The following is a 23466-nucleotide window of genomic DNA, read 5'->3' on the forward strand; positions in this document are numbered from 1 at the left end:
AATGTTAGATAAACGTACCCTTTCCAAGGCAAATGTACGAACTGTGTATTCAGCCAGAGTCTCTGTCTTAAGCAGAGTGATCTTGATGTCACCGTACATCTCGCTGTCATCCGGCCAATATTTACAGCATTTCACCTGTTTTAAAATAGTGAAGCAACAAGAGTCAAACCTCATGTTGACATCTTTGCTAGATGCACCTGCAAAACTGTAGAAGGTGTAACGTGAATTGATCCGTTTGACAGTGTTTGAGGTGAAGATTGAATCTACAGAACTGTATCCACTGTTTCAACGTCATCTTTCAAAAATGCAGCATCCTGAATTCTACAGTCCCCTGATTTCAAGAATAACCTTTACTTAAAAAGGTCAACACGCTTGACCATAACATATCCATCCTTCGACTTCATTTCAAACTTTTCTGAAAAAATAACAAAACATGTTTTTGAGAGGAAATTTGATCCAGTGGACCATAACAATAGATTCTCATGTTGACCCCCCTTGGGCTTAACGTTCCCAATTTGGAGGAAACAAGGAAAGCCTCTCTCATTAGGAGCAATTTCTCTGAATCGACTTTTCTATTTGATACTTTAAACCATACACTTCTTTACACTCCTATACGTTTAAGGGAAAAGACCAGAAAATGTGCCTCAAGTTTATTTCCTGCAATTGAACAATGGTGGTGAGGTGATTGTGTCGCTGTTGACTACGTCAATTTAAGTGAATAAGAATGTATTTACACTAACTTTATGCAACAAGGGTTGTGCAACATTTTTTTCCACCTGTTCCGGAGCAAATTAACCAAGAAAAGGAATCGTAGTGCACCTTGCCCCATGCCAGTTTTAAAGGCCTTTCCATTATATTTGAAATTGAAGCACACTACTCAGAATGGATGAATAATTAGATACTGTAATGATAACTCACAAGATTGATTTTGACAATTCATTCGACAGTTAAATATAGCAAGTTAAAAAATTTGACCTGTGTCATTATATTTTATAATTAAGTGATGATCCTTAAAAATGTTAAACCCTTCATTTGTTAGTTTAACTTGAACAAGAAATATTGGTGTGAAATTTAATAAGTTGAAAACATGGTTACACATCAAATGCTGCGGAAGAACAAAAACAACCTGTTCCTCGGCAGATATTTCATCTTAGAGGGCAAAGAAAAGAAAAGCACAGTAATCACATAATGTGGGAAGCATAATGAACAGGATGCGGCAATCTTTTTCACCAGCATCAGGCACAAAGGAGGTCCTTTTTTATCCAATAGAGGTGTTATTTGGATTCAGCAGCACAGACCTCATTTGTTGACTGTTCCCTGAATTGTTAGGATGGAAATCCAAATTGGATGAAGGGCTACTGCTAGAAAAATGGTGTCATTTTAACCATCTACTGAGGTAATATGTGTCTCTTTCATGGGGTGAAAAGGATGGAGCAGATTTCATACGCTACAGGTATTTTTGTGAGGTGGAAAATAACAGCGCCACAGTAAAGCCATTAAACCTGTGTAATCATGCAGTGTATGTAAGAACAGCTGCCCCTACATATGTGGCTCAGAATAATCTTATATAAGCCACAAGTATTTTATTGTAATTTTAATGGACTTTAATCATACCATCGTAATTTAGATTCCTATAATACATCATCGCTGTCTCTAGATGATGATGTCATCACAGGCAAATAAGGGTTCATCCAAATAACGTGAAAAATACATCAAAATTTATGAAGACTTGCTTAAGACATCCCCTTATTTTTTCCTGATATGCAATTGCCAACGAAAAGATACAGCAAGTTAAAGGAATATTTTTGACAGTTGGGGATTTACACTTTCTTGCTGAGCCTTAGCTTCGTTTAGCATAAAGACTGGAATCCAAGGTCCTGTGAGATCTATGCATATCAAACAAACAAAAGTCTTTTGAAATAGACTCCAAAATGTTCCCTTACGGCAAATGTCCAATGTTTCTGAGCACTGGGTGGTGACAGGAAAGGGAGGGGGACTGCACATCACTTACCCGGCCGACCTCCACCAGCTTAGTGATCATGACGATGCTGAAGCAATTTTCCTGCCACACCATCCTCCAAAAATCATACAGAGTCTCCTGCTTGGGTCCTGGTGGGAAGATGGTAGAACAGAAGAACAGTGAAAGGCAAACAGCAGCATCAAAGGGAATTCAATAAGGGAATTCTTTCAGCTGTGAAATCCTGTATTATATTGACCTAAGTGTCCTTCCTCTGACGGCAGGGTAGTGATCTCTCAAGATTGTGCCGTCAATAGAATTATTGGGAATTTCAGGTAGAATGAAAGGGCGACCGAAAAACAGCACTGATAGAAGGACAATAACTCACTGTCACATGGAGAGGACACATTTAAGAAGCAAGATACAACTAAAAGAAAAAGAGAATCACATAGGAAATAAATGCTTAAAAAGACAAAACACTGCTGACGTCTTTATTTCTTCTTCTTTTAAATGACATCTGCCTCTCTCTGTCTCCCCAACAGGGGGGAGAGACAGAGTGTAGGATAAGAAGATGAGCAGAACTTCAGTGACTTTGTGATTGGAGCTCCCTAGAAAATGACACTTATGAAGTCTCACTTGTGGTCAACGCCAGATATGTAAACAGATAACTGATAACTGTTTCTGTTGCACGTTGCATGTTTTCTGAAATCTTACAGACTTCGGATGAAATTGGAAGCAGTGTCAGTGGAAATCGTGGGGGCAGTGTAGCCGCCCGTTGATGCGAGACATGAATGACGGATATTTTTGTGAAGAGGTTTTGCAAGTTGGTCAGACGTTTTAAATTGCCGTCTACATTGCTGCCTCTTTCTTAAGAGGTACATTATTACGACCTCCTCCACCGCCGCCACGTTTGTCGTTGCCAGAAACGTTTGACTCTTCTTCAATGTAGTAGAAGGACGCATTGAAGAATGTGGGCAGAGAGAGGACATCCTCTTAAAAGTGTGTATCTCTATGTAAAGGGAGCACAAATGAGCCTTTAGATACAAAAACCATCAGGAAAGTTTTAAGCACAAACAACTGTGTGACTGTCTGACCGTCCATCAGGAGCGGCTCTGTTGTTGAGTGGCAGTGACATACAGGCTCTTCCTTCCGACAATGAACACCCGACCCCACATGTCACAGAAATCGAGAAGCTACAACTAATGTCTTTAATTAATCACGTCTGCCCATGATTTAGTCAGTAACATCATGAACGCAGCCTTCACAGGTTGGTTGTCACCTCTGGATTTGCCAGAGAGATGCTTTTGGCAAGGGAATGTGCATGAGTAGGCTCATTGGCTGGATCGTCTTCAATTCATTACACGGCTTCAAAAGGTGCTCACCATCCTGACTTCACACACACACACACACACACACACACACACACACACACACACACACACACACACACACACACACACACACACACACACACACACACACACACACACACACACACACACACACACACACACACACACATACACACGCTCACACTCAACAGCCTTGCTGGGATACTCACCCTGAGTGGCGATGAAGTGGTTGGATCGATGGTAGCCCTGAAAGAGAGAAGAGGGATGACATGCTGAGTAAGCTGTCTACACCTCAGGCACAGCTGTATGGGAGGGTGTCTCTTGGTCTCACCCATCCCCCCCCCCCTTCTTCTATTTTATGCATTCTGCTCTCATACTGACCCACACTCTCCCACTGTGAAACACGTTTCCTGTGGAGTTCCCTATACCGTCTGACCTATTGCTGACCACACACCTTGTCTTTGCCCTCTGCTCCTCAGAGCTTGGAGCATCGGAGGAGACACATATAGTTAACACGGCATCTCGACGGAATGCTGATGAATCTCTGAAAAGGGGATTTCCAGAGTCAGATCAGCTGACTGAATGCCTGAATCCATGTGACACTTGAATAAAGATATGACAAAGAAACTAAAGGTGTGCAGTCTTCAATTTTAAAGGTTTTTATCTATTCAACAAACTCGCTTTAAGGGGCCTGTCCCAAAAAACTAAAACATTTTCACTGTAGATGCAATGTGTACTATATAAGAGGACGAATTAGCTAAGCAAACCATTTTTGTCTGTTCAAAAACGAAAAAAAAACCTTTCTCCTTGAACTGTTTTACTCTTCAGTAGATAAATATCTTACTCAGGTTGCACCTAGATTCATGTATCATCACCAACATGAACAGTCTTCTGGGGCAGACTGTTGTGTACAGTGAAGTACACTGAGATCTTTATATCAAAGGGCGCCGCAGCCTTTGATACAGATGAATATGGTGAATATGGGGTGAATATGAATGAACAATAAGATGTCACCTCTACTGCCATGAGGGGAATAAACACGACAGAGACCCCCTGAGGGACTTTAAGGCCGAGCAAACTGTTCAAAGGAAGTCCCTCCTGAAAATAAATGCTGTTTATCTCACCTTGTGATGTAAATGAAGGACCAGTTCCTGAGCGTCTATAGACACATCTCCTAAAAGACCACATCGATGTTGTGGTTCACTCTGTTATCGTTTCGAGAGGAGCAGATGGTAAGATAATTGATGCCCCAATAACCTAACATGAGTGTGTAGAATGGAGAAGGCAGGTCAGGAATAATCTGAACAAACTTCCCAAGCCCATAAGGCACTCATCAAATCAACATGATGGGGAAATCCACACTAAACAGGGACACGTTTGAAATGGAGATGGATGACCAGTGCTGTGGGGCCTACTATCCACAATTCCTCTGGCCCTTCACTAAACACGAACATCTGCACGAACGCTTCTCCTCGTCCATTGAAGATGATCAGCAGAGCAGCTAAACCTCCGTCTTGGCCACTTATGAGATCTAACAAACACAGCAGGGTCCTCCATCCAGACAGGACACATCTCCTTGTGTTAATTTAAAATCATTGGTTAAAGAGCATGTTGTTATTTTGTTTTGTTTTGTCGAATGTCGAATGTGGACAAAACCTGAGACACACTGACCTATGAGCATTTGTGGATAGAGGATAGTGAAAAGAGGAGAGGGATGGGGGAAGGGAAGAGGAGAGAAAGAGCAAAAACAGAGCGATGGCAGGCTGAAGAACGAGCAGTGAAGTACTTACTTCCCTGTTAATCCGAATCTACAGGGTCCAAGGTCGAGGAAATGGGGAGTAGAAAAAGAACACATACAAGCTAGTTAATGAAAGAAGCGTTTATAAAGAGGAGTGATGGTTACAGAGAGGTGGTGAGAGGTGTGTGTTTATGGACTGAGGATGCATTTTGGAGCACTCATTGTTGTGGTACCTCAAAACTTAAAATCACTGTTTTCATTTCCTTAAGTGTAATAGTTGCTTTTTGGAAAATACTTGTAGTTTCACTTGATTGTATCGCAGTTGTGTTGGGATTCTTTTTAAAGGAAGAAAAAGAGTAAAAATGTGGAAATGGTTTGAAGTAGTTTGTCATATTTGATCAGCGAACAACCTTACGTTTGTTTCTTTTGGTTCACATGTTGCTAAATTCTGAGGTGGGAGAAACTATTCCTGGTCCCTGGTTCACAGTCACACACATCTTTCCCAGAGACAATTTCCCATATTTTTTTTTTGAAAGACTATTCCGAGCTAGAGCACTTCTGCAGCTTGTAAACTTGTCTGACTTGTCTCAACAGTATACAAAAAACGCAATAGACAATATCTGGTTCTTTGACAAGAAGTGAAAGGTTCAAGCCTGCTTACAGAGAAACTTTGATAAGTCACTAAGCTACATTTCCCATGGTGCATTTCAATACAGGATATCCAAAATACGGATTACCAAGCTTAAGCACATTGTCCCATGTGCCAGTAATGGTGGGCTAAAGAAAAATGATTCACAATATAGTCTGTAGATTATTTACATTAATCTTTAAATTCTGGGCCAATTTTGGATTAAGTCAACAGCTATGACAACACGTTTTGTTCACAAGATCAATGAAGAAATGTTTTGAAATGGCCATTGTTCTGATTCCCGCCCCTGACTGGTTTCGTCTCCATGGCAACAGCAACCCATGGCTCATGGGTATTGTAGTATATAGAGCTGATCTGCCATACCAAACTGAAATAATTCAAACTAGTGGCCATGAAAGCCACCAACCTATGGGGTGCTTTCATCATCTGGGAGAGGCCCACGTTTCAAACTTAAAAAACATTGACATTATCAAATGAAGAAAACTTGAAATAGGAATACAGAAAGAGGTTAAACCCTTCTGCACCCAGTGGGCCCTTCCAATTAGAGACTGCACTGGCACATGTAAATATGTGAAATCCCTTTTTGGAAATCCTAGTTAGAAAAGTAGGAACAAAAACTAAAATGAAAATTTCTGTCTTATGAACGAACAATAACTGTTCAGGTGGTTGTTTGTTTAGTGTGTGTGCAAGACCCGATTACTAAGACTTGACTGTGTGAAATATGTTTTTAGTGCCTTTAAGGTAAGTGACAAAGTACTACATAATGTACACATACTTTTACAACAGACAAAACTGATTTACCGCATGAACGTGTGTGACAGAGTGGGCATGTATTTTCGGTTGTGTGACACCTGTCAGTAAGACCTTGTTACTCTTAAGATGCAGACTAAATGTAAATTAGCAACAACCACGATGCACTGTGCTGCTCTGCAAGCTGTCAAACACATGCAAAATTATGCACCTCTTCAACCAACACACTCCGCAGCCGAGCAAAGAGGATCCAGAGAAAGCTTACCCTCTCTCACCTCTGTTTTTGAAAGCGCAATAATGTTTCAGAGGGAGGCAAAAAACTTTTCCATTTAACCTCTAGTGAAATCGTTTTTCCGCTGTGGTTAAGTAGTTACTTTTCAGCTGGCAGGGTCAGTTTTGTCAGAGTGTAACAACCACTGACTCTGACACTGTCGTGGCTGGTGAGTGGTGTTTTCATTCTAATGCCTGCACGTCTGTGCCCTTAACGCTAATGGAGACCCTCACAATAACTAGTCCTAACAGCAGGCCAGGTTTTTAATGCCCTCTCACTGTAATGAACTCTCTAAAAGCATCTCACTACCAGACAATCTCTACAGAGAAATAAAAGAGAAAAAAAACAAACCTGTAGTGTCAAGCATTTTGATGATACAATTGGCCTAAACGAGGGATCCACCAAAGTCAAGTCAAAGTATGAACCAGGTAATTTTCTCTCACTGTAAATAATAATATCAGTTACTTTTCAAACATATTCTTAATAAGGATTTTGACTGAGATTTTTCAACCTCTGATCAAGCTCAAACAGCAGTTGATAGAACATCAGCCTGCCTCCATTTTTTCACAGAGCGCCATATTTACTTTATTTGAGTCCCAATGAGAGGCATGCAAAATAAATCTTTTGAGATGAAGAAATTGGATTTGAGTGCCAGACTTCCTTTGACATAACTCAAATACCAAGCAACAACTGAGGACTATGACAGCAAATTCACAGGGGAACCCCCAAAAAAGTTTCCATCTACAATATATCTGGTAGTTAAATCGCTTTTTTTCCTCCTTTTTCCCCGCATAATCTTTCTGGAGTTCTATTGTTTGTAACTTCTGCTTCCTCTGCGTTATGAATGAATACAGCATCATCTAGTTTTTGTTTTTTTTAATGAATGAATGCACGCATGAATGAGACTGTGTGGGACACATTAGCAACAAATACATGTATTTCATATAATCAGTGAGAATGCTACTGTGGCACTGCATGTGTGGCAGACAGTTAGGGTGAACAGTGGAAAGGATCATCTCCTCTCAGCCCATCTAGAGATTGAATAACAGCAATCATGTCTATTTAATTCAGGGGGATTTGTGGCATCTTACAGAAAGGTTCATTTCCTCTCCATTAAATGCATTTATTCCACTCTGCTTCAATAAAAGTGCAGAGTTACTCCGGGTCATGGACTCGGCGCAGCAATTGACAACCATGGCATCTGGCAAAACACAGCAAAGAAGGGTGTTTGATTGGATGAAAGCTTCCAGGTGAAAGTGGGCCAGCCGACTGGTGGGCTTAGAGGAATGAAATAGATGGACTGTGGCTTCGAAGGGTATGATAGATAGAATCTCAGCAGAGGCTGACAATTTGTTTCCCATGTCGAGGAGAGGCAGAAAAACGTGATTTCACTTACATCAATGTAGTTAGCGTTGATGTAATCCGAGTTTGGGTCTCCCAGGAGAGGGTGGAGCTTGACTCTGTGGCGGTCATCTGAGACAAATAAAAGTACAAGAGCAAAGAAATGTTCAGAAATGTTATTTATTTTTTTTTTTTTTACACAGGATAAAGTGGGTTCTGGTGACTTACATCCCAGCAAAGTGTCATGCCTCCCTTTGGTCTTGTCCTTCTTCTTTGTGCAGTCCCAGCCATCAAAGAAACTCTACAGTGATAAAAGAAAGACTCTTGTGTCAGACTTGAAGAACAGTGTCACTGTATAACCATTCAAATAACTCAGAAAAACATAAATCACAGCTTCAACAGAACCTTTTCCTTTGTTTTATGGCACTGTATCCTATAGTGGCTATTTTTCCAACGGTAGTTGTACCGACTTTGTTCACAAATTGACCATTCGTTAAACCCCTAACTATAAACCCCCTAAAGTTTATGCTCAAACAACCTTAACTGCTTGCCGGAGTGGATGGCTGCTCAGCTGTATTAAAACACAGCATACTCATACACTTGAGTGCATGGATGCGCTGGCGGGCACTTACTCTCACACATTACCATCAGCCACTATTAAGCGTCCAATGTGGGGCCACAATAAGCTTGTAAACAGCCACTTCTGATCCACGAACAATCTCACACACACACATAGACACAACCACAATCATACCAGTCTAACCCCTGCGGTTTTCAGCCACTAGGGGAATTTGGTTTTGAAACTCTGCCCAAGTCCACATGCTGAGCAGGGGATTACAATGCAGTTCTCCCTACAGAGAGCCAAGAACCAGTCAAATCCTGTCTGGGATTACAGCCTCCCCCCTCACTTTTTCCGCATCTTTCCATGTACTCCCTCTCAGGGTTTGTGAATCCCTCGCTCTCTTTACCTCCCGCTAACTCTTTTCATCCTTCTTTATCATAATTTTTCTCTCTCTGTCCATCTTCCTCTTTCTCTAACATCTTTGACACTAGACCTCTGAGTTCCCTTTTTTCCTCTGCTCACACCACTCCTCTGCTCGGCCCTCTAGAGAGAAGAGAGGGAAGAATACAAGAACAACTACAATTACCACCTCACTGTTTCATGCCTCCGAGAACCAGTCAAATGCAGGAGTAATGTTGAAAAACAGTTTACAAGACACTAAATGAAAAAAAAAATACAATTAAAACAATAAATTAAAACTTAAATATAAATACAGTTATTTAAAAAAAATGCAATAGACAAATCAATTGACAGTTTGGAATCATGAGTTTGAATTGACCAAGGGTTATATAATAATTTAGTGAAGAGTTCCAAGTGCTTGAAGCATAACAACTAAAGATCAGGGCTCAGTACAGACTTGACGGACTATTAGTGAATGCCATTAGTTTGAAGTTTGATATGGTCCAGAGCGCCAGTCATAGGAGTGATATAAGATGGCTGCTTCCCAATCAGAGGCCTGTCGATAAACAAATACATCTGCCTATCATGTCTTTTATACAGACCACCAAACTTTTTCCAGACAGGAGCAATGATGAGTATAGTCAAAATCACCAGTAATAAACCAAAGGGCAGAATGATAAACAACATATATAAATATATTCTTACAAACCCATTTCATTATATTTTAATATGAATCTGTCATTTATCCAAATACTACTGTAAACATATTCTGTAACTCAATGTAACTCTAGTTTAGAAAAAAATAAATGCTTTGCTACTATAACCAAGATTATGTTATTCAAGATCATTAAGTAAAGGAGTGCTATAGGATTATAGGAGTCAGCAATACAATTTGATATTGTATTATCTGCTTATAAATGTGCATGGCAGTTAGTAAAAGATGAGTTACTCCAATTAAAATAAAATGTAAGAAAATCTGGGCCCAGAACTAAACCTTGTGGAATAATTCAGGATCCACACACAAGCACATCACCTAAAGTCAATATAACTGAGGTGACAGCAGCTGCCACACATAGAAGCCCCTTTACAACTCACTGTAACCCATGTTCTGTAAAGATTAGTGTCTTTACAGAACATTGGTATTCTTCCGGGAAATAAAAAACCTATACCTGCCATGGGAGAGTAATATGATACTCCTCATAATTTTCCTTCATAATAGAGAGAGACACTCCATCAAAAAACATACTCTTGTGCAGAGAAAAATAAACCACAAAGTGTATTGATCTTTTTTTTTTTTTTTGAGTGGAGTGTGTTTTGCCCATGAGGGATACTTTAATGAGTCAACAAGCAGAGTTTTAGCGGGGGAAAACCATGAACAAGAGACAAAAGATGTTTTCGCTTTTTCATGAAAAGGCAGTGGGTTACAGGGATGGACTTTTCTCACGGGTGTGATCTCAACCTGCAACCAGAATGATTCCAGTAGGGAGAGGTTTTCAGAGTCCTGGGCACCTCATCGTGGGCCAGGAATCATACAACTAGAGATAGCAGGAGAGAAATAAGCAATGTTCTCCGAACACATTGTTTGTACTTACAGTTCAATTCAGTACAAAATATCAATTGTGCATTGGTAAAAAAAAACATCCAAACTGTGATCTGTGATTTACAAAACGTTAAGGTGGTGCAAGGTAAGTTGCTGGACAATGACCTAGTAATTAATAGTAAGTCTGAATTAATAGCAATTCTATTCCTTATGAATGTTGCGCAGGTGAGGCAAAAATACTCTGTTGACGAAGGATTTTTGATTTATTCAATCCAGATAAGTTTTAAGGATCTGTATACAAGCAGTATCAATCCAAATTTTAACATTAATTTAACATGTTTGATATTTTCGTAATTACTGTGAGAAACTGAATGAGAAATATTCAGCCTACGGCCACCATCAGAAGTGAAATTGTACCTAATAATGAAAGATGTCTTCCTCTCCCTGCTTAGTGGACACCATTAATGGCAGCATTGCTCCATGCATCACAGTCTTGTGGTTGCATTTGCAAATTATATATAGAGTATTAATGTTGCATTATATTCTGCAGCGGGAGGTAAATACTAACTGGCAGAAGGTTATTTGGAGGATACAGAGGATGGGAGACAAGAACTCTCTTGTCCCACATCTCTCCCTCGTTACCCTTTCGTCTTTCCTTACTTATCAATCAACCCTCCTCTCTTACCACCCTACAGTCTGTCGGCAGCGGACAGGGGATTCATTAGCTACAGCAACTGAACTCCTGAGATGCTTAACCTCATCTGGCCTGCCGTCACGACAGAGGTCTTCTTTAGGCTCAATTGTGGAAGATTTATTCACATGCTCGACAACAGCGGTATCCAGATGCCTTATTAACCCATTTAATTAATTTCAGTTGGTGGCGAGGAGGGTGCTTGGATGATGTCAGAGGAGGACTGATGGCCTGTAACTCTTGCTTACTACAGTATAACAGCCAATGACAATAACCAAACAACTCAATTTAGACACTTCATCACAAGCTCATCTTGATGGGACAACCCCTCGACCCTTGGGGATGTGGACTCCCAAGCTTGTGTCTTGAAATGTGTCCAGCAGTATTTTAAACTGATAAGACAACATGATGCATCCCTGTGGGAATCCAATGTTTGAAGAAGCTCAACTCACAGCTCTGAGTTTGAGTGTATAGTGTTGCTGCATTCCACACTCACACCGTTCATCATTTGTGGACTCCTGGACTAGACTTCAGTGTGTATGTGCTCTTACACTTCAAATACAATTTCTATGGAGATAATATTGTAAATTAATCACGTATGCAGCAATTTTGGGTGATATGTCATTTATCTATGACAGATATACAGTAAAGCTGGTCCAGGACAAAATCTGTAGCCTAGCGCAGGTCAACACTGCCCATACTGGGGGTGTTTCCTATACTAGGCACAGCCTCACCCCCTTACGACCATGATGATAACAAGGGGTCTAAATGCCAAATAGACTCTCATATGACCATGTGGGGCTTGACATCAGTCTTTTCCACCATTGGCAACATCTACTTAAATTTCAAGCTCAAACACACTGAGGATCATCAAAAAGTGCCTGCAGCACAATATCTTATCTCTAAGTTTAAGAAGTTCCTCAAGATGTTTCTTCAACCTCATAACAATAGTACCACTCACAGTCAACCACTCCTGCCCTGGTACTGACCTGCCTTCCCTCCTTTGGCACCAAATTCTCCTCTAGCCATGAATAAACCTCTTTAAATACTGCATCAGCAGCCTCTTTTAACTTCCCAGATCCCTCTGCTGTGTTAGGCCTTCCCATTTTAATCAGACATGCAAGTGCAGCCATGTCCCAGACCTTATGGTTTCGCAGGAGCTAACCCACAAAGCAGAGCTTTGTCTTTACCACCGCCTCCCGTATGGCTCCAAGCAGCAAGTAAAAGAATGAGATCAAGGATGCAATGGACTAAAATAAGCAGGGTAGCTGTCCTCAGTAGGGCAAGGAGCTCAACAATCCTGCAGGACCTTGGTGTTGAGATACTGCTCTTCCACTCTAAAACAAATGCTCTCTGAAACTGGTCACTGTCAGTGTTGCCAACTCCTCAGTAAGGAAAGTAGTTATATATTTGTTGAATTGGAGATAATGACCATGTTCATGAGTCTGCCATACACAAATCATGGGGTGTACTTGCAAGGAGCATGGCGTCCATGGCAGGACAGGAGGTTCATCCTCTTGTCACAGCTGCTGCTTTCCAAAAAAAACCCAAATCATCAGAGTTTTGCCAATGAGCATTCTGACACTCCACAATGGTACTGGGAAAATGTTTTGTGGGTTAATGAAAATAAGGTTTGGATCATCAGTCCAGACCTTACCGAATAGAAATAATGTGGAATGAGCTCAGAGAGCAATTCACACCAGACAGCCTTAGAATATGGCGGCTTCGTCTGAAGAATGGTCCAAAATTTCTCCTTAATCTTACCCACAGCTACAGAAAGTGCTTGTTTGAGGTTATTGATGCCAAATGAGGTTCTACCAGTTATTACCTCTGCCAGGGAGGTTATTACCGCCTTTAAGGAGGTTATATTTCATTGCCATTTGTTTGTTTGTGTGTCTGACTGTCAGCAGGATTACTCAAAAACTACTTAACTGATTCCATGAAAATTTGTGGAGGGGTGGGCCATTACCCAACAGGGAAGTCGTTAAATTTAGGAGTGGATCTGGATAAACAGATCTTTTTTCTTTTTTTTTCTTTAACATGGCAAGATAGAGCGTTCGCCTTGGCTCTTCGAGTGCCCTACAACTAAAACCCAAGGGTTGACTCCCATTTTCTACTAGCACTTTGGACGTTAAACGACTGTTTGTGTGTTATTGCATAATAACTGGTTGTGTGTTATTTCATTAAGCACATTGTGTTTATCTATATTTGTGACTTATTTGAAGCTCATGTTGGATTTTATTGCCACTCAATGCAGGGAACCAGGTAAATTGAAAGGGCTCACATTTTTTGTCTTGCCACTGCATCTGCTCCGAAAATAGGTTTCTCACAACACAATATCTGAAATAAGGTCACAAACACCCACACTGCTCCCCCTCTCGTAAATCAACGTGGCTGTCAGAGACCAAGTGCTGAATGCTGTCTGATTACTGGTAGTAGGGCCTGAAGGGCTTGACAGAGTGATCATATTCACAGTAGACAAATCATCTCAAATCAGTATGTAGAGCCAAACTATCAGTAGCAGCAAACAACAAAATGGGCATAGTTCCTTTTTCGAGCACTAGCATAATGCTCGTGCTTTTGCATTACCTACTAAACCGAGAGTACACTGAACAGAAACTGAACACAAAATTGACACTCACTCATTCTGCCCCAGATCATATTTAACGCCTCCCCTCCAGACATTGAATATCTTGAATATCAAAAATACCTTTTAAAGGATCTGTGGGGACCCCGAATGACTGTCTATGTTGTCTTATGCTGTCAGCGTGTAACAGAGAAATTTAATAGCGCCCTCTTACCTCATATTCCTGCTTAAAGCCATAGCCCTCGGCAGTCTTCATCTGGTTGATATGCTGGAGGAGGTCTGCCACTCGGACGGCAGGGTGGAGCTGCCCTGTGTGGTAGGGGGAGCCTTTGCGTCCACATTGGTGCCTCGGGGAGCCTCCCAGCAGGCTGCTGGCCTCGTTCACTGAACTACGAGCATCACCTGATCCAGATACAGACACATTTGCAATTTCGGTGCAACAACAGGTTGAAAAATGAATGAAAGTGACATAGCATGATATAAAAGTACATTTTGGAGCAATTCTTGCGTTTGGTATGGGACGCCCTACAGCGGTGTGAGTAGTGATGGCTCACTGAATGCTGATATTGACATAGGCAAGAGTATATGTTACAGACGTGTCACTTTGATAAGGTTTACGTCTGCAAAGATGTCTTGGTAATAGATGTCACATAGAAGTGACAGCAGCTCTGCCTCTGATGACGGGTGAAGCAGACCAGGATCTGTACAGTATCAACTTTTGAGTAAACACATCTGTCTCTCCCTTTCAGTGAGACTGACAATATTAGAGAGGAGATCAAGATGAAAATTGTGGACATAAATCACAAATGATTTCTCTTGATTCATTCGTATAATATGTTACTTAACTTTTGCAATTCTCTCTTTTCTTTGATATCCTGTGATATTCTTTGGGTATCAGCTGCAGGCAGTGAAAAGCAGAGGGTACCGAGGATAATTTTTTTATGCAGGGTGATAACTGTCTTTCAGATTGATTCAGGTAGTTATGGTGTGAATGAGTGACCGTCAACAAGATTACAAAGTGAATGATGATGTACATCAAGTTTTGAATCTTATGAAGTAGTTGTGTTAAGCTTGTAGGTTTGTGTGCACTGCACTGTATACATATGTGCGAGTCTGCAGACAGTATATCTTACTGCGTGTGCCGCAGGTGTGTGCATCCATGAAGGAGAGAGCCATCCTTTCATCCTCCTGTAGGGTGCTCTGGTCGGTGAAACTGCGCTCCATGGAGCCCATATGGCTCTTCTCCTGACGATAGGTAATGGGCGTCTTATTCATGTTTACCGGCTTCCTATTAATAGATATAGAGGAGAATGGAGGGACAATCGGAATACAGGGGAGATGGCAGAGAGAGGGAAAAAAAGAAAACATCACGTTTAGTAAGGAACAACAAAGAGGCAATAACTTTGGAAATGGTGATTAATTATAGAAAAGTATTGTTTTCCCCCTATGACTTATGAATAACAGCCAAAGCACAAGCATGTAAATGATGGATCACAAAACGATGGAAAAGCAAAGAGGTGGAGTCACTTACGGATAATAAGAGTAGTAGTCCCTTCTGGTAAGAGTGCAGGAGAAGGGAGGGAAAAAAATCAAGAGAAAGAAGAAATGTACGATGAAAGCAATGTCAGCTGAGGGCAGAGAGCATTGATTACAGTGAAAATGAGAACCATCTTCTTTATGAGCTCGGCTGTGAAGGTGGCCATATGACACATGCGAACGTACCAAGCAGGTGCTGACGGACCAAAACCGCAGTGAGGCAGAAAATGTGCGTTTCCTTCAATCTAATATGTCTCGGTGTTACACTTCCAAGCACTAAACACCGTGGCTTTCTGTCACAGTGAATTTAGCAATCAATTCCCTAAGAACGGAATTCATGGTGGCTTAGCAGAGGAGCTCGGGCTAACGTGCAGAGTAGCGCCGACTTTCAAAATCAACCATATTCAATATTAGCCTGGACACTGCGTCAGCCATGTACCTTCTCTTTTGTCACGGCAGTATATCCTATCGAAGTAAGACAGGTTAAGCCTCGTTTGGGACTCGGGAATGGCCAACAGCTGCAGCTGAATGAATGCAGGGCCAGAGGTGTAGATGAGCTACTGTGGATATGCGGGATCATTGGCTAATAATCTCTAAAAGCACCTTTTCCCTCCCAATTACCATCTCATTTAAGGGTCAGGCCTCTGCTTGGTGTGCGTAATTAAGTGGCTAATTGAATTGCATCCGTCTTTAATTAAACACTTCACACTCAGATAGGCTCTGCAGATGAGCGTTGTTTGGTCCCTCTGGTGCACCGTAGCGGAGTGAAACCAACGCGGAGCTTAATGTTGGTCCAGCATCTTCCCTAAACAAGCGTGACCTTTCAGATAGTTCAGCGCATATTAAAACTGATTAATGAATTGTACCAAATCACAACATAAAGGGAAAAACAATGTGAGAGATGTGGTATGACTGTGCATAATGAGGCAGGTTTTGTACTCAACAGTAATCAGCAGACGTTTACCCTTTCTTAATGATGATGATGACGGCGCCCAGCAGGAGGATGAGGACTACCAGACCCCCGGCGCACACCCCGAGAATCAGCCCCATCTCCTCAGAGTGCTGGGACACCTCCAAAGCCTTGCGGTGGTCTTTGCAGGCGGCTAGGAGCAGAAATACAGATGCAGATTCAAAAGGTTTAATACAAATATAGTACACAAGGGAATGAAGGCGTGAAATAATTAATTCATGGTACATTATTGAGTAAATAGAGCAAAAGTAGATAATATTGAAAATAGAAACATCACTGAAAATTCACAGCTTTGAAGAACTTATGATTCATGTACATGCAAATCTTTGCTCACTCCCCACATGAGAATATAATCGTCACACTGTTTATCCTGACCGGCCTTTTTTTATTTCCAAACGGATGTTTCACTAGCAGTGGTATTTTCAAAATACAAAAAAAAAGAATAGAATAAATGATGCACTGAGTGAGGCAAGACTGTCTGATTGTCCGAGTTGTCCAGGCCAAAAAAGCCACGAGTATACAAAATGTCAACTTGAGCTTTGACAAAAGAAATGAATTGCTTGCTCACAGAATTCAGGGGTTTTCAACAAGCAATTTAGACTTTTCCACATTTTAAATGAATAGGAGTGGAGATGGGGAAAATTAGCAGACTGCTAATAATGGGTGTGGAGGAGGAAACTATTTTCACAACTTGTGCAAAGTAAGACATGGAACTCATTTGCTAAGTTAGTTCATTAGTCACAGACAAAAAACGGGCTTTCAACACATTCTTCTCCCATCTATTGTTCATCTTAGAGTAGCACGATAACACTGAAACAATAAAATGACTCTGTATGATATTAATATTGCACTTGACTATTTTAATGCTTTGCATGCACTGAAACTTTAATGTGTATTTTTATTGAACACTGAATTCCTTCTTCTTTTTTTTTCCCCCAGTCACAATTCATCCACACAGCCCTACATTATAAACCCAAGGTGCCCTGGTGTCTGAGAGCCACTGGAAAGGTTGTAATCATACGAGCAGGTTATTCATTTCTCAAATATAAAGCTTCATACTTATGTTAATGGTGCTGAGCAGTGGGCCTTTCTTTGCCTTGTTCCAGGGTCTCACTGATCTAGTTTTATTCTGTGTGTGTCAGCCCGTCCTCCAGGCCTTGACAGCCCTGAAACTAGCCCTTCTGAGCTTATTGGAACAACGCAACCTATCTGGAGAGCAGTAGAAAGTCAGAGCAGGCCTGGGGATAGAGCTCTATCTTGCAGCCTGCTGGGGAAGAATCAGATCTGGGGCAGGGGAAATGAAAACAGAGCCATGTTGTAGCCCAACTATCAGCAGCCCTGGGCAGTTTATGGGTGCTTCAGAACTCTTATCCCGAATAGAGATGAAAGTAGGACAATATAATTTCATTATTTGGCAGGATTTTTTTTAATCAATGATCGGTGTCTGGTACATCGGAATGGGGAATAGAAAGTAATTGGTCTGAAATTAGAAAGGAAGAGTTCCTCCTGAAAATTGCACATGACATGGCTTTTCAAGTTGCCATCGCTATGCAACAGTTACATTTTTTGTTTGCAGATCTGGTAGGAGAAAGTTTATTCAGACTATGAATCAAAGATATGTTGTTGTTGTTGTTGTTGTTTGTACTCTCCCACAGGGACACTATCATCCTAATATGCCTTTGTGTCGGTGAGCAACTGCAACTGAAAATAATAGATATTTCCGCAAATCTGTAGGTTTGCCTCAGCCACAAACTCAGCACTCGATGTTTATTTTCAGATGTGGCTTCGTTTAAAATTGCCTCGACAAGTGAAATACAGGGGCTCTATTCACTGGCTAAAAATGCTGATGAGGATGTGAAAAATCAATTTCAGGTTTCTGACATTCTGGACAGATAAGGCGTTTTTGCCACATTTAGCCACAACATTTCTATTAAGTCAAACACAAGCATGAAATAGATTTCCACATGAATCCATGCACCTGCCAGCTGCCCTGATGCTGGAAATTGGCACTTAGACGAGAAATGGAAGTCCATTGTGTTGGGCCTGCCAGAGGATCCTTAATTAAACTGTCACCTGGAAGTTGAAATGTAATCTCCAGCTTTGTTATCCAAGCCAGAACCATTTGCCTCCACTTTACTTTTGATGGTCTGCGTGATAATAACGGTTTAGGAAGCGATGATGCAGAGGCTATATTAATGGAAGAGGGATCACAAGGATCGCAAACAGCAACAAGGAACCCCTCTGACCCTTCGCACCTTGAAATTGAATATCACTGAGATTTTTTTTTTCCTATTGATTTGCCTTTTAGAGTTTTCCCCCCCCGATTACATCACCTTGCATGTGGTTGATGCAATATGTACTGTTTAAAATCATTACTTTCCATAGTGCATTTTCCTCCCCTCCTTCTTCATTCTTACATACTAAAGTTGAATAGTTTTTTATAACCCCTCGAGCTCCATGTGCATTTTTCTTTTTATTTCCCTTTCTCTGCTTGGTGTGAAAGCAAAGAGGCAAGCACAGAGTTAAATCCATTGCTGTGAGAAAGCATAATTAATCAATGCCCAACCGGGTGTCTGTGTGGGGCAGATGGAGTGAGACGCTGAGCTGAAATGGCTGGCCTTGCCTTTTGGCTTTATGCTTGAGGAGAGCTCATCTCTTTCCTTTTTCACTCACAAAAAATGCCTTCACCAAAAAAAGACACCCCGCCAAGTCAATTCACTTGCAAGGCTCTGCTTACTGTAGCGGTGCTATGAAAACTATAAATACATGACTTTTATTCACCATGATCTGACAGTGCACTATGGCACAGGGGCTCTCCTGCCATCAGGACTTAGAGTCAATCTCTCTGCCCTTTCCATGTTACAGAAGGGAGGGGGGCTTTCTTGTACTGATAGGCCAAGGTAGCTCCATCTGGAATTTTTGATCTGGAGGACCCTTGTGGACCAAGCTGAGGTGAAAGCCCTCAGATGTAGCCATCTACAGAGCTGCTGATGAGAACAAAGAGACCGCCTTTGATATAGTGTGTCCCAGCATCTGCCCCCAAACAAACCGGATGAAAGCCTGACCTCTAATCCGTCCCTGCTTGTTGCCCTTTTCTCTCAGGCCCACCGCTAAACAACTACGACCGTCAGAGAAAATTTTATCGAGACCCCCCCACCTTTGTACTCGAGAGAGGTAAATAACAGTGCAGTAGAGACTAGTAAACCACGGCATCACAATTAGACCTTAATTTCCAATCTTAGGACGATGACAAAGGAGTCACTATTGGAGAGCATTCAGAAATGATGCAGGGAGAAATGCATTCAAGGTCACAGTGACACAGAAATATTTTATGTTGAATTACCTTTGCGAGCAATGCGGATGCAGTTTATCCTGGATTCCTGAAAGAAAAAAGGGAAACGCAGACATCAGAAGGGAGACTGTTGCTCTGCACTTTGTATAGAAGAGATGTGATAAAACAAAAGAGGATGACAGTAATGTACTCACTCACACATAAATCATGTTGAGACTACAACGGTTCAAACACATTCTGAATTAATATTTAAATCATATCGTATACTATGCACGGTAACTCTGGACCACATCTTGAATACATGTCTTTCTCCCTTCACTACTCTTTCTACCCTCTCAAACTGCCAAACACGCATGGATTGCAATAATCTTCTCTTTAAAAAAGAAAAAGGGAATAATTTATTTTATGATAGAGAAACAGAAAAAATGACTAAAAGGACAAAATACTTCTGAGTTATGAGTCCTATTGATGACATGAGATCACAAACCATCTAAAATCCGAAAGCTGTGGTGAAGTGTTTGAGAAGATGAGCGATTCTTGCTGAAGGAAGAAAGACGAGAGTTGAAAAGGAGAGAGCGTAATTAAGAGGGGGGTTTCAGACCGATGCACCACAATGAAAAGGAATTAATTTTACTCAAATTTCAGCTGATGGCATCGCAGTGTTATGAAAAGGACCTTTGTCGAACAGCACTAATGAGATCCAACACTGTAATCCAATTCCATCCTGCCACCGCTTGTAGGAGAAACATTATCAAATTAAGATTTACAGATGCTAATTCAGGCATTATGGGACAATCATGCAAATGTGCCCATTCGGAAATGACCAAAAGGTGCTTTCCTCAAACTCCATTTAATTTGCTTTTTTTGAAATTAAAATCCATTTCAGGCTTAAACAAGTTCTTAACCCAGTGGTTCGACTTGAAAATACAAACACAAATCTTAGAAAAAAATCTGCAACAAACTTATTTCCACTAAATCATCACAGATCCACTAAATGACACGTTTGCCATTGGTAAACGGTATTCCAGACCTCTCGTTTATATTCCTGCAAAAGGAATTTGAAAAGACAAAAACAATGTAGGCAGGCTCATGTGAACTGTACCTGTTTATGGCTATACAGTTTATCCCAAAGATAAAGATTAATAAAGAGTAAGCATAATGCTAACAGTAGCATGCCTAGCTCAGTTTAAATGTATTATTCTTATTCTCTCTATTTTTTGCAATTCGTATATTTTACATTTATTTGTGTAGATATTGTAAATATTTTTTAGGGTGTGCTGTGTGAAACGTTCTGCAGTTACACCGGAATTTCCCAGCTTGGGATAAATAAAGTTACTATCTATCTATCTATCTATCACTTTCACAATGCTAAGCAGGTATAATATTTACTAGAGTTAGTTAGTTAGTTAGTTGGTTAACATACCAACAGAGCACATTTGTGGCTGATGTTATTGTCATAAATTTGAAGGTATTTGGTCATAAAAGTACTGAACACATTATCACCTGATGACGGGGTTATCACGGGCAAACAGATGACTTAGATTATGATTATAGTTAAAGGCTTATTAAATGTTTGGTTTGGTTTTTTGATTAATGTAAATTTACCAGTCATTTACAAACAAAATGGTGTTCTGACATTGTGGTACATTTTAAAGTGCACTACTTGTTTTTTGTATTGTTTTTTATTGTTTCATGCATCCCTAAGTCATTTCTACTGTATCTCTAGAAATGCTGACTGGTTACTTTGAGCTTTTGAGGGATTGACTCAATTATAGAAAAACATTATCTGTCAGAAAACGCGGATTCATCTGATCCTGCCAGCTTTACAGAGAGAAATAATACGTTCAATCATTGCTTGCTTTGCCAAATTAAGACAGAGAACATTTACACTCATTTACTCTGGGAAAAAAAAAATAACGGTGTTGTGATGGATAGATGGCGATTCTGTAATGAGCACATCAGAATCACTGTGTTGCTGGCTCAGCACAAGAGTTAATAGGCGAGCTCCAGATTGTGGGACACACATCACATGTCTCACATGCTGTGCCAGTCATGCCAGAGGGGCTAGTGGTTCCTGGCAGTTTCAAACGTGAAACACAAATGCCAACACGCAACACAGCACACACTAAAGTTTTTACAGTGTGTGTGTGTGTGTGTGGGCGTGGGTGTGTGTGTGTGTGTGTGTGTGTGTGTGTGTGTGTGTGAGTGAGAGAGAGAGCTTGGGAAATGTAGATGTTATAAATGGCTATGCTGTGTTCGGGCAAAAGCTACAGTCTGCATCCACAGTTTTCAAGCACCTCTTTAGATGGATCAATCAATGTAATTAGAAAGGCCCGACAGCCACTCTCCAGATAATTAGCGTGGGTAAATGCCAAATATTATGGATCCCATATACTGTTCAAATTATTCCCATTACTGCCACTACTGTCGAGGACTAGGTGCAATGATGCCCCTCCATAAAGGCGTTAAAGACAAACCCAAACTTAAACAAACCACACAGACCCTGACTTATTATGCTGTACAACGAAATGGCGAAATAAGCAGGCTGACCATTGAGTTAACACTTTTATACGCTGCTCAAGTGATTACAAAAACATGACAACTTCATCATCATCTCCATGTACGCAAACCTTTGTCAGCAATAGTTCTCTCCAAGTAAATATCAAACTGTTATCTGATATTTCATTCTGAGGAGAGGACTGCTTCCAGCTACCGTTTTAGTTCAACAGCAGGGACATTTTTTTTTTCTTTTTCTGAAATGAGTAGGCATAAGGTAATTTTGTTTCCCCCCTTCTGTGTATAATCAAAAAACTGCTATAAAAATACCCCACAGTACATGCATATTCTGAATGCATTCACGCTGCCATACATAATCACATTTAGAATGCTAAAATTCTTATTTGGCCGACATTTTTGTGACAGCACAAGCACAGTGCTGAAATGTAAATGCCCCGAAATTCATGATTGCATATGGAGAATAAGCAGTAAGACAAAATATAGAGGAAAATACAAAATAGCCCAAAACACATTTAGCAACTGCTGAATATTTCGAGACTACACAGGCTGCAGGAGCCACATCTGAACATCTGCTCTGTGGTTTTAACAGACTCTCATTAACACCAAGATGTGACTAATGTCAAAGGATTGTAAGGAGAAAAAATAATAACCCAGTAATGTTAATAATATCAATTAAAAGAGGCAAAAGAGCAACTCTAATATTTGTATTATTTAACTTTATGTAAATATTACTTTTTCTGCTGCTGTCCTCATGTTTCAGTTCATGTGGTCATTGCCCTGCTCTGACAGGTCTTCTGTGCCTTGATGTGGGTGGGTTATATGCCCAGAAAGCTGGTTAAATTTTACATTATCATATATATATATATATATACTAGATATTAAGTTTTTTAGCTGACAGCAAAAAATAGAAGAACTTAAAAAGAAGAAACAGCGAACCCACTACAAAGACTTTGCATCCACAAAGGCCTTGCATCTGAAATATTGACACAAGAATCAGGCTGTCTGTAATGATGTGCTTGCAGGGGTAAATTTTCTAAACTGAATTGTTGAATTACTGAATTGTTTCAGTCCCACAGCAACGGCACAGATTTGCGAAATGCCTCTGTATTTCCTTGTCAAGGCAACAGTGTGATCTGGAACTGTGTTCCACTCATCGTGGGTCATGGACGCTGGCCCCCTGCCAGGCAAAACAAAACCTAATCCCATCCGCCGGTAAAGCCAGGCCTCCTCTTTCTAATCCCATGCTTAGTTGCCTAGTTGTGTGAAGTGCTCACTCTGCACTCCCTCCGTGTGTTTCTCCACTGGGCTGGAAAA

The 23466-nt window shown here is 40.8% G+C and overlaps 1 protein-coding gene across 4 annotated transcripts in view; it reads right to left on the reverse strand.

Moving 5' to 3' along the window:
• Nucleotides 1-23466, reverse strand: part of ptprub (protein tyrosine phosphatase receptor type Ub) — a 142328-nt gene that overhangs the window by 11567 nt on the left and 107295 nt on the right. The window contains exons 13-23 of one of the 4 annotated variants that reach the window (XM_035634561.2): nucleotides 19687-19723; nucleotides 16338-16476; nucleotides 15369-15392; nucleotides 14971-15125; nucleotides 14052-14239; nucleotides 8287-8359; nucleotides 8114-8190; nucleotides 5100-5117; nucleotides 3519-3555; nucleotides 2012-2109; nucleotides 19-135 (exon numbers count right to left, since the gene is read on the reverse strand). In XM_035634561.2, coding sequence (XP_035490454.2) covers nucleotides 19-135; nucleotides 2012-2109; nucleotides 3519-3555; nucleotides 5100-5117; nucleotides 8114-8190; nucleotides 8287-8359; nucleotides 14052-14239; nucleotides 14971-15125; nucleotides 15369-15392; nucleotides 16338-16476; nucleotides 19687-19723 — 963 coding nt within the window. The remainder of the gene's footprint in view (nucleotides 1-18; nucleotides 136-2011; nucleotides 2110-3518; nucleotides 3556-5099; nucleotides 5118-8113; nucleotides 8191-8286; nucleotides 8360-14051; nucleotides 14240-14970; nucleotides 15126-15368; nucleotides 15393-16337; nucleotides 16477-19686; nucleotides 19724-23466) is intronic. The other 3 variants (XM_047332392.1, XM_047332382.1, XM_047332399.1) reach the window with 3 other exon arrangements.

Source organism: Scophthalmus maximus, chromosome 1, assembly GCF_022379125.1.
Source record: "Scophthalmus maximus strain ysfricsl-2021 chromosome 1, ASM2237912v1, whole genome shotgun sequence".
Classification (NCBI taxonomy): domain Eukaryota; kingdom Metazoa; phylum Chordata; class Actinopteri; order Pleuronectiformes; family Scophthalmidae; genus Scophthalmus; species Scophthalmus maximus.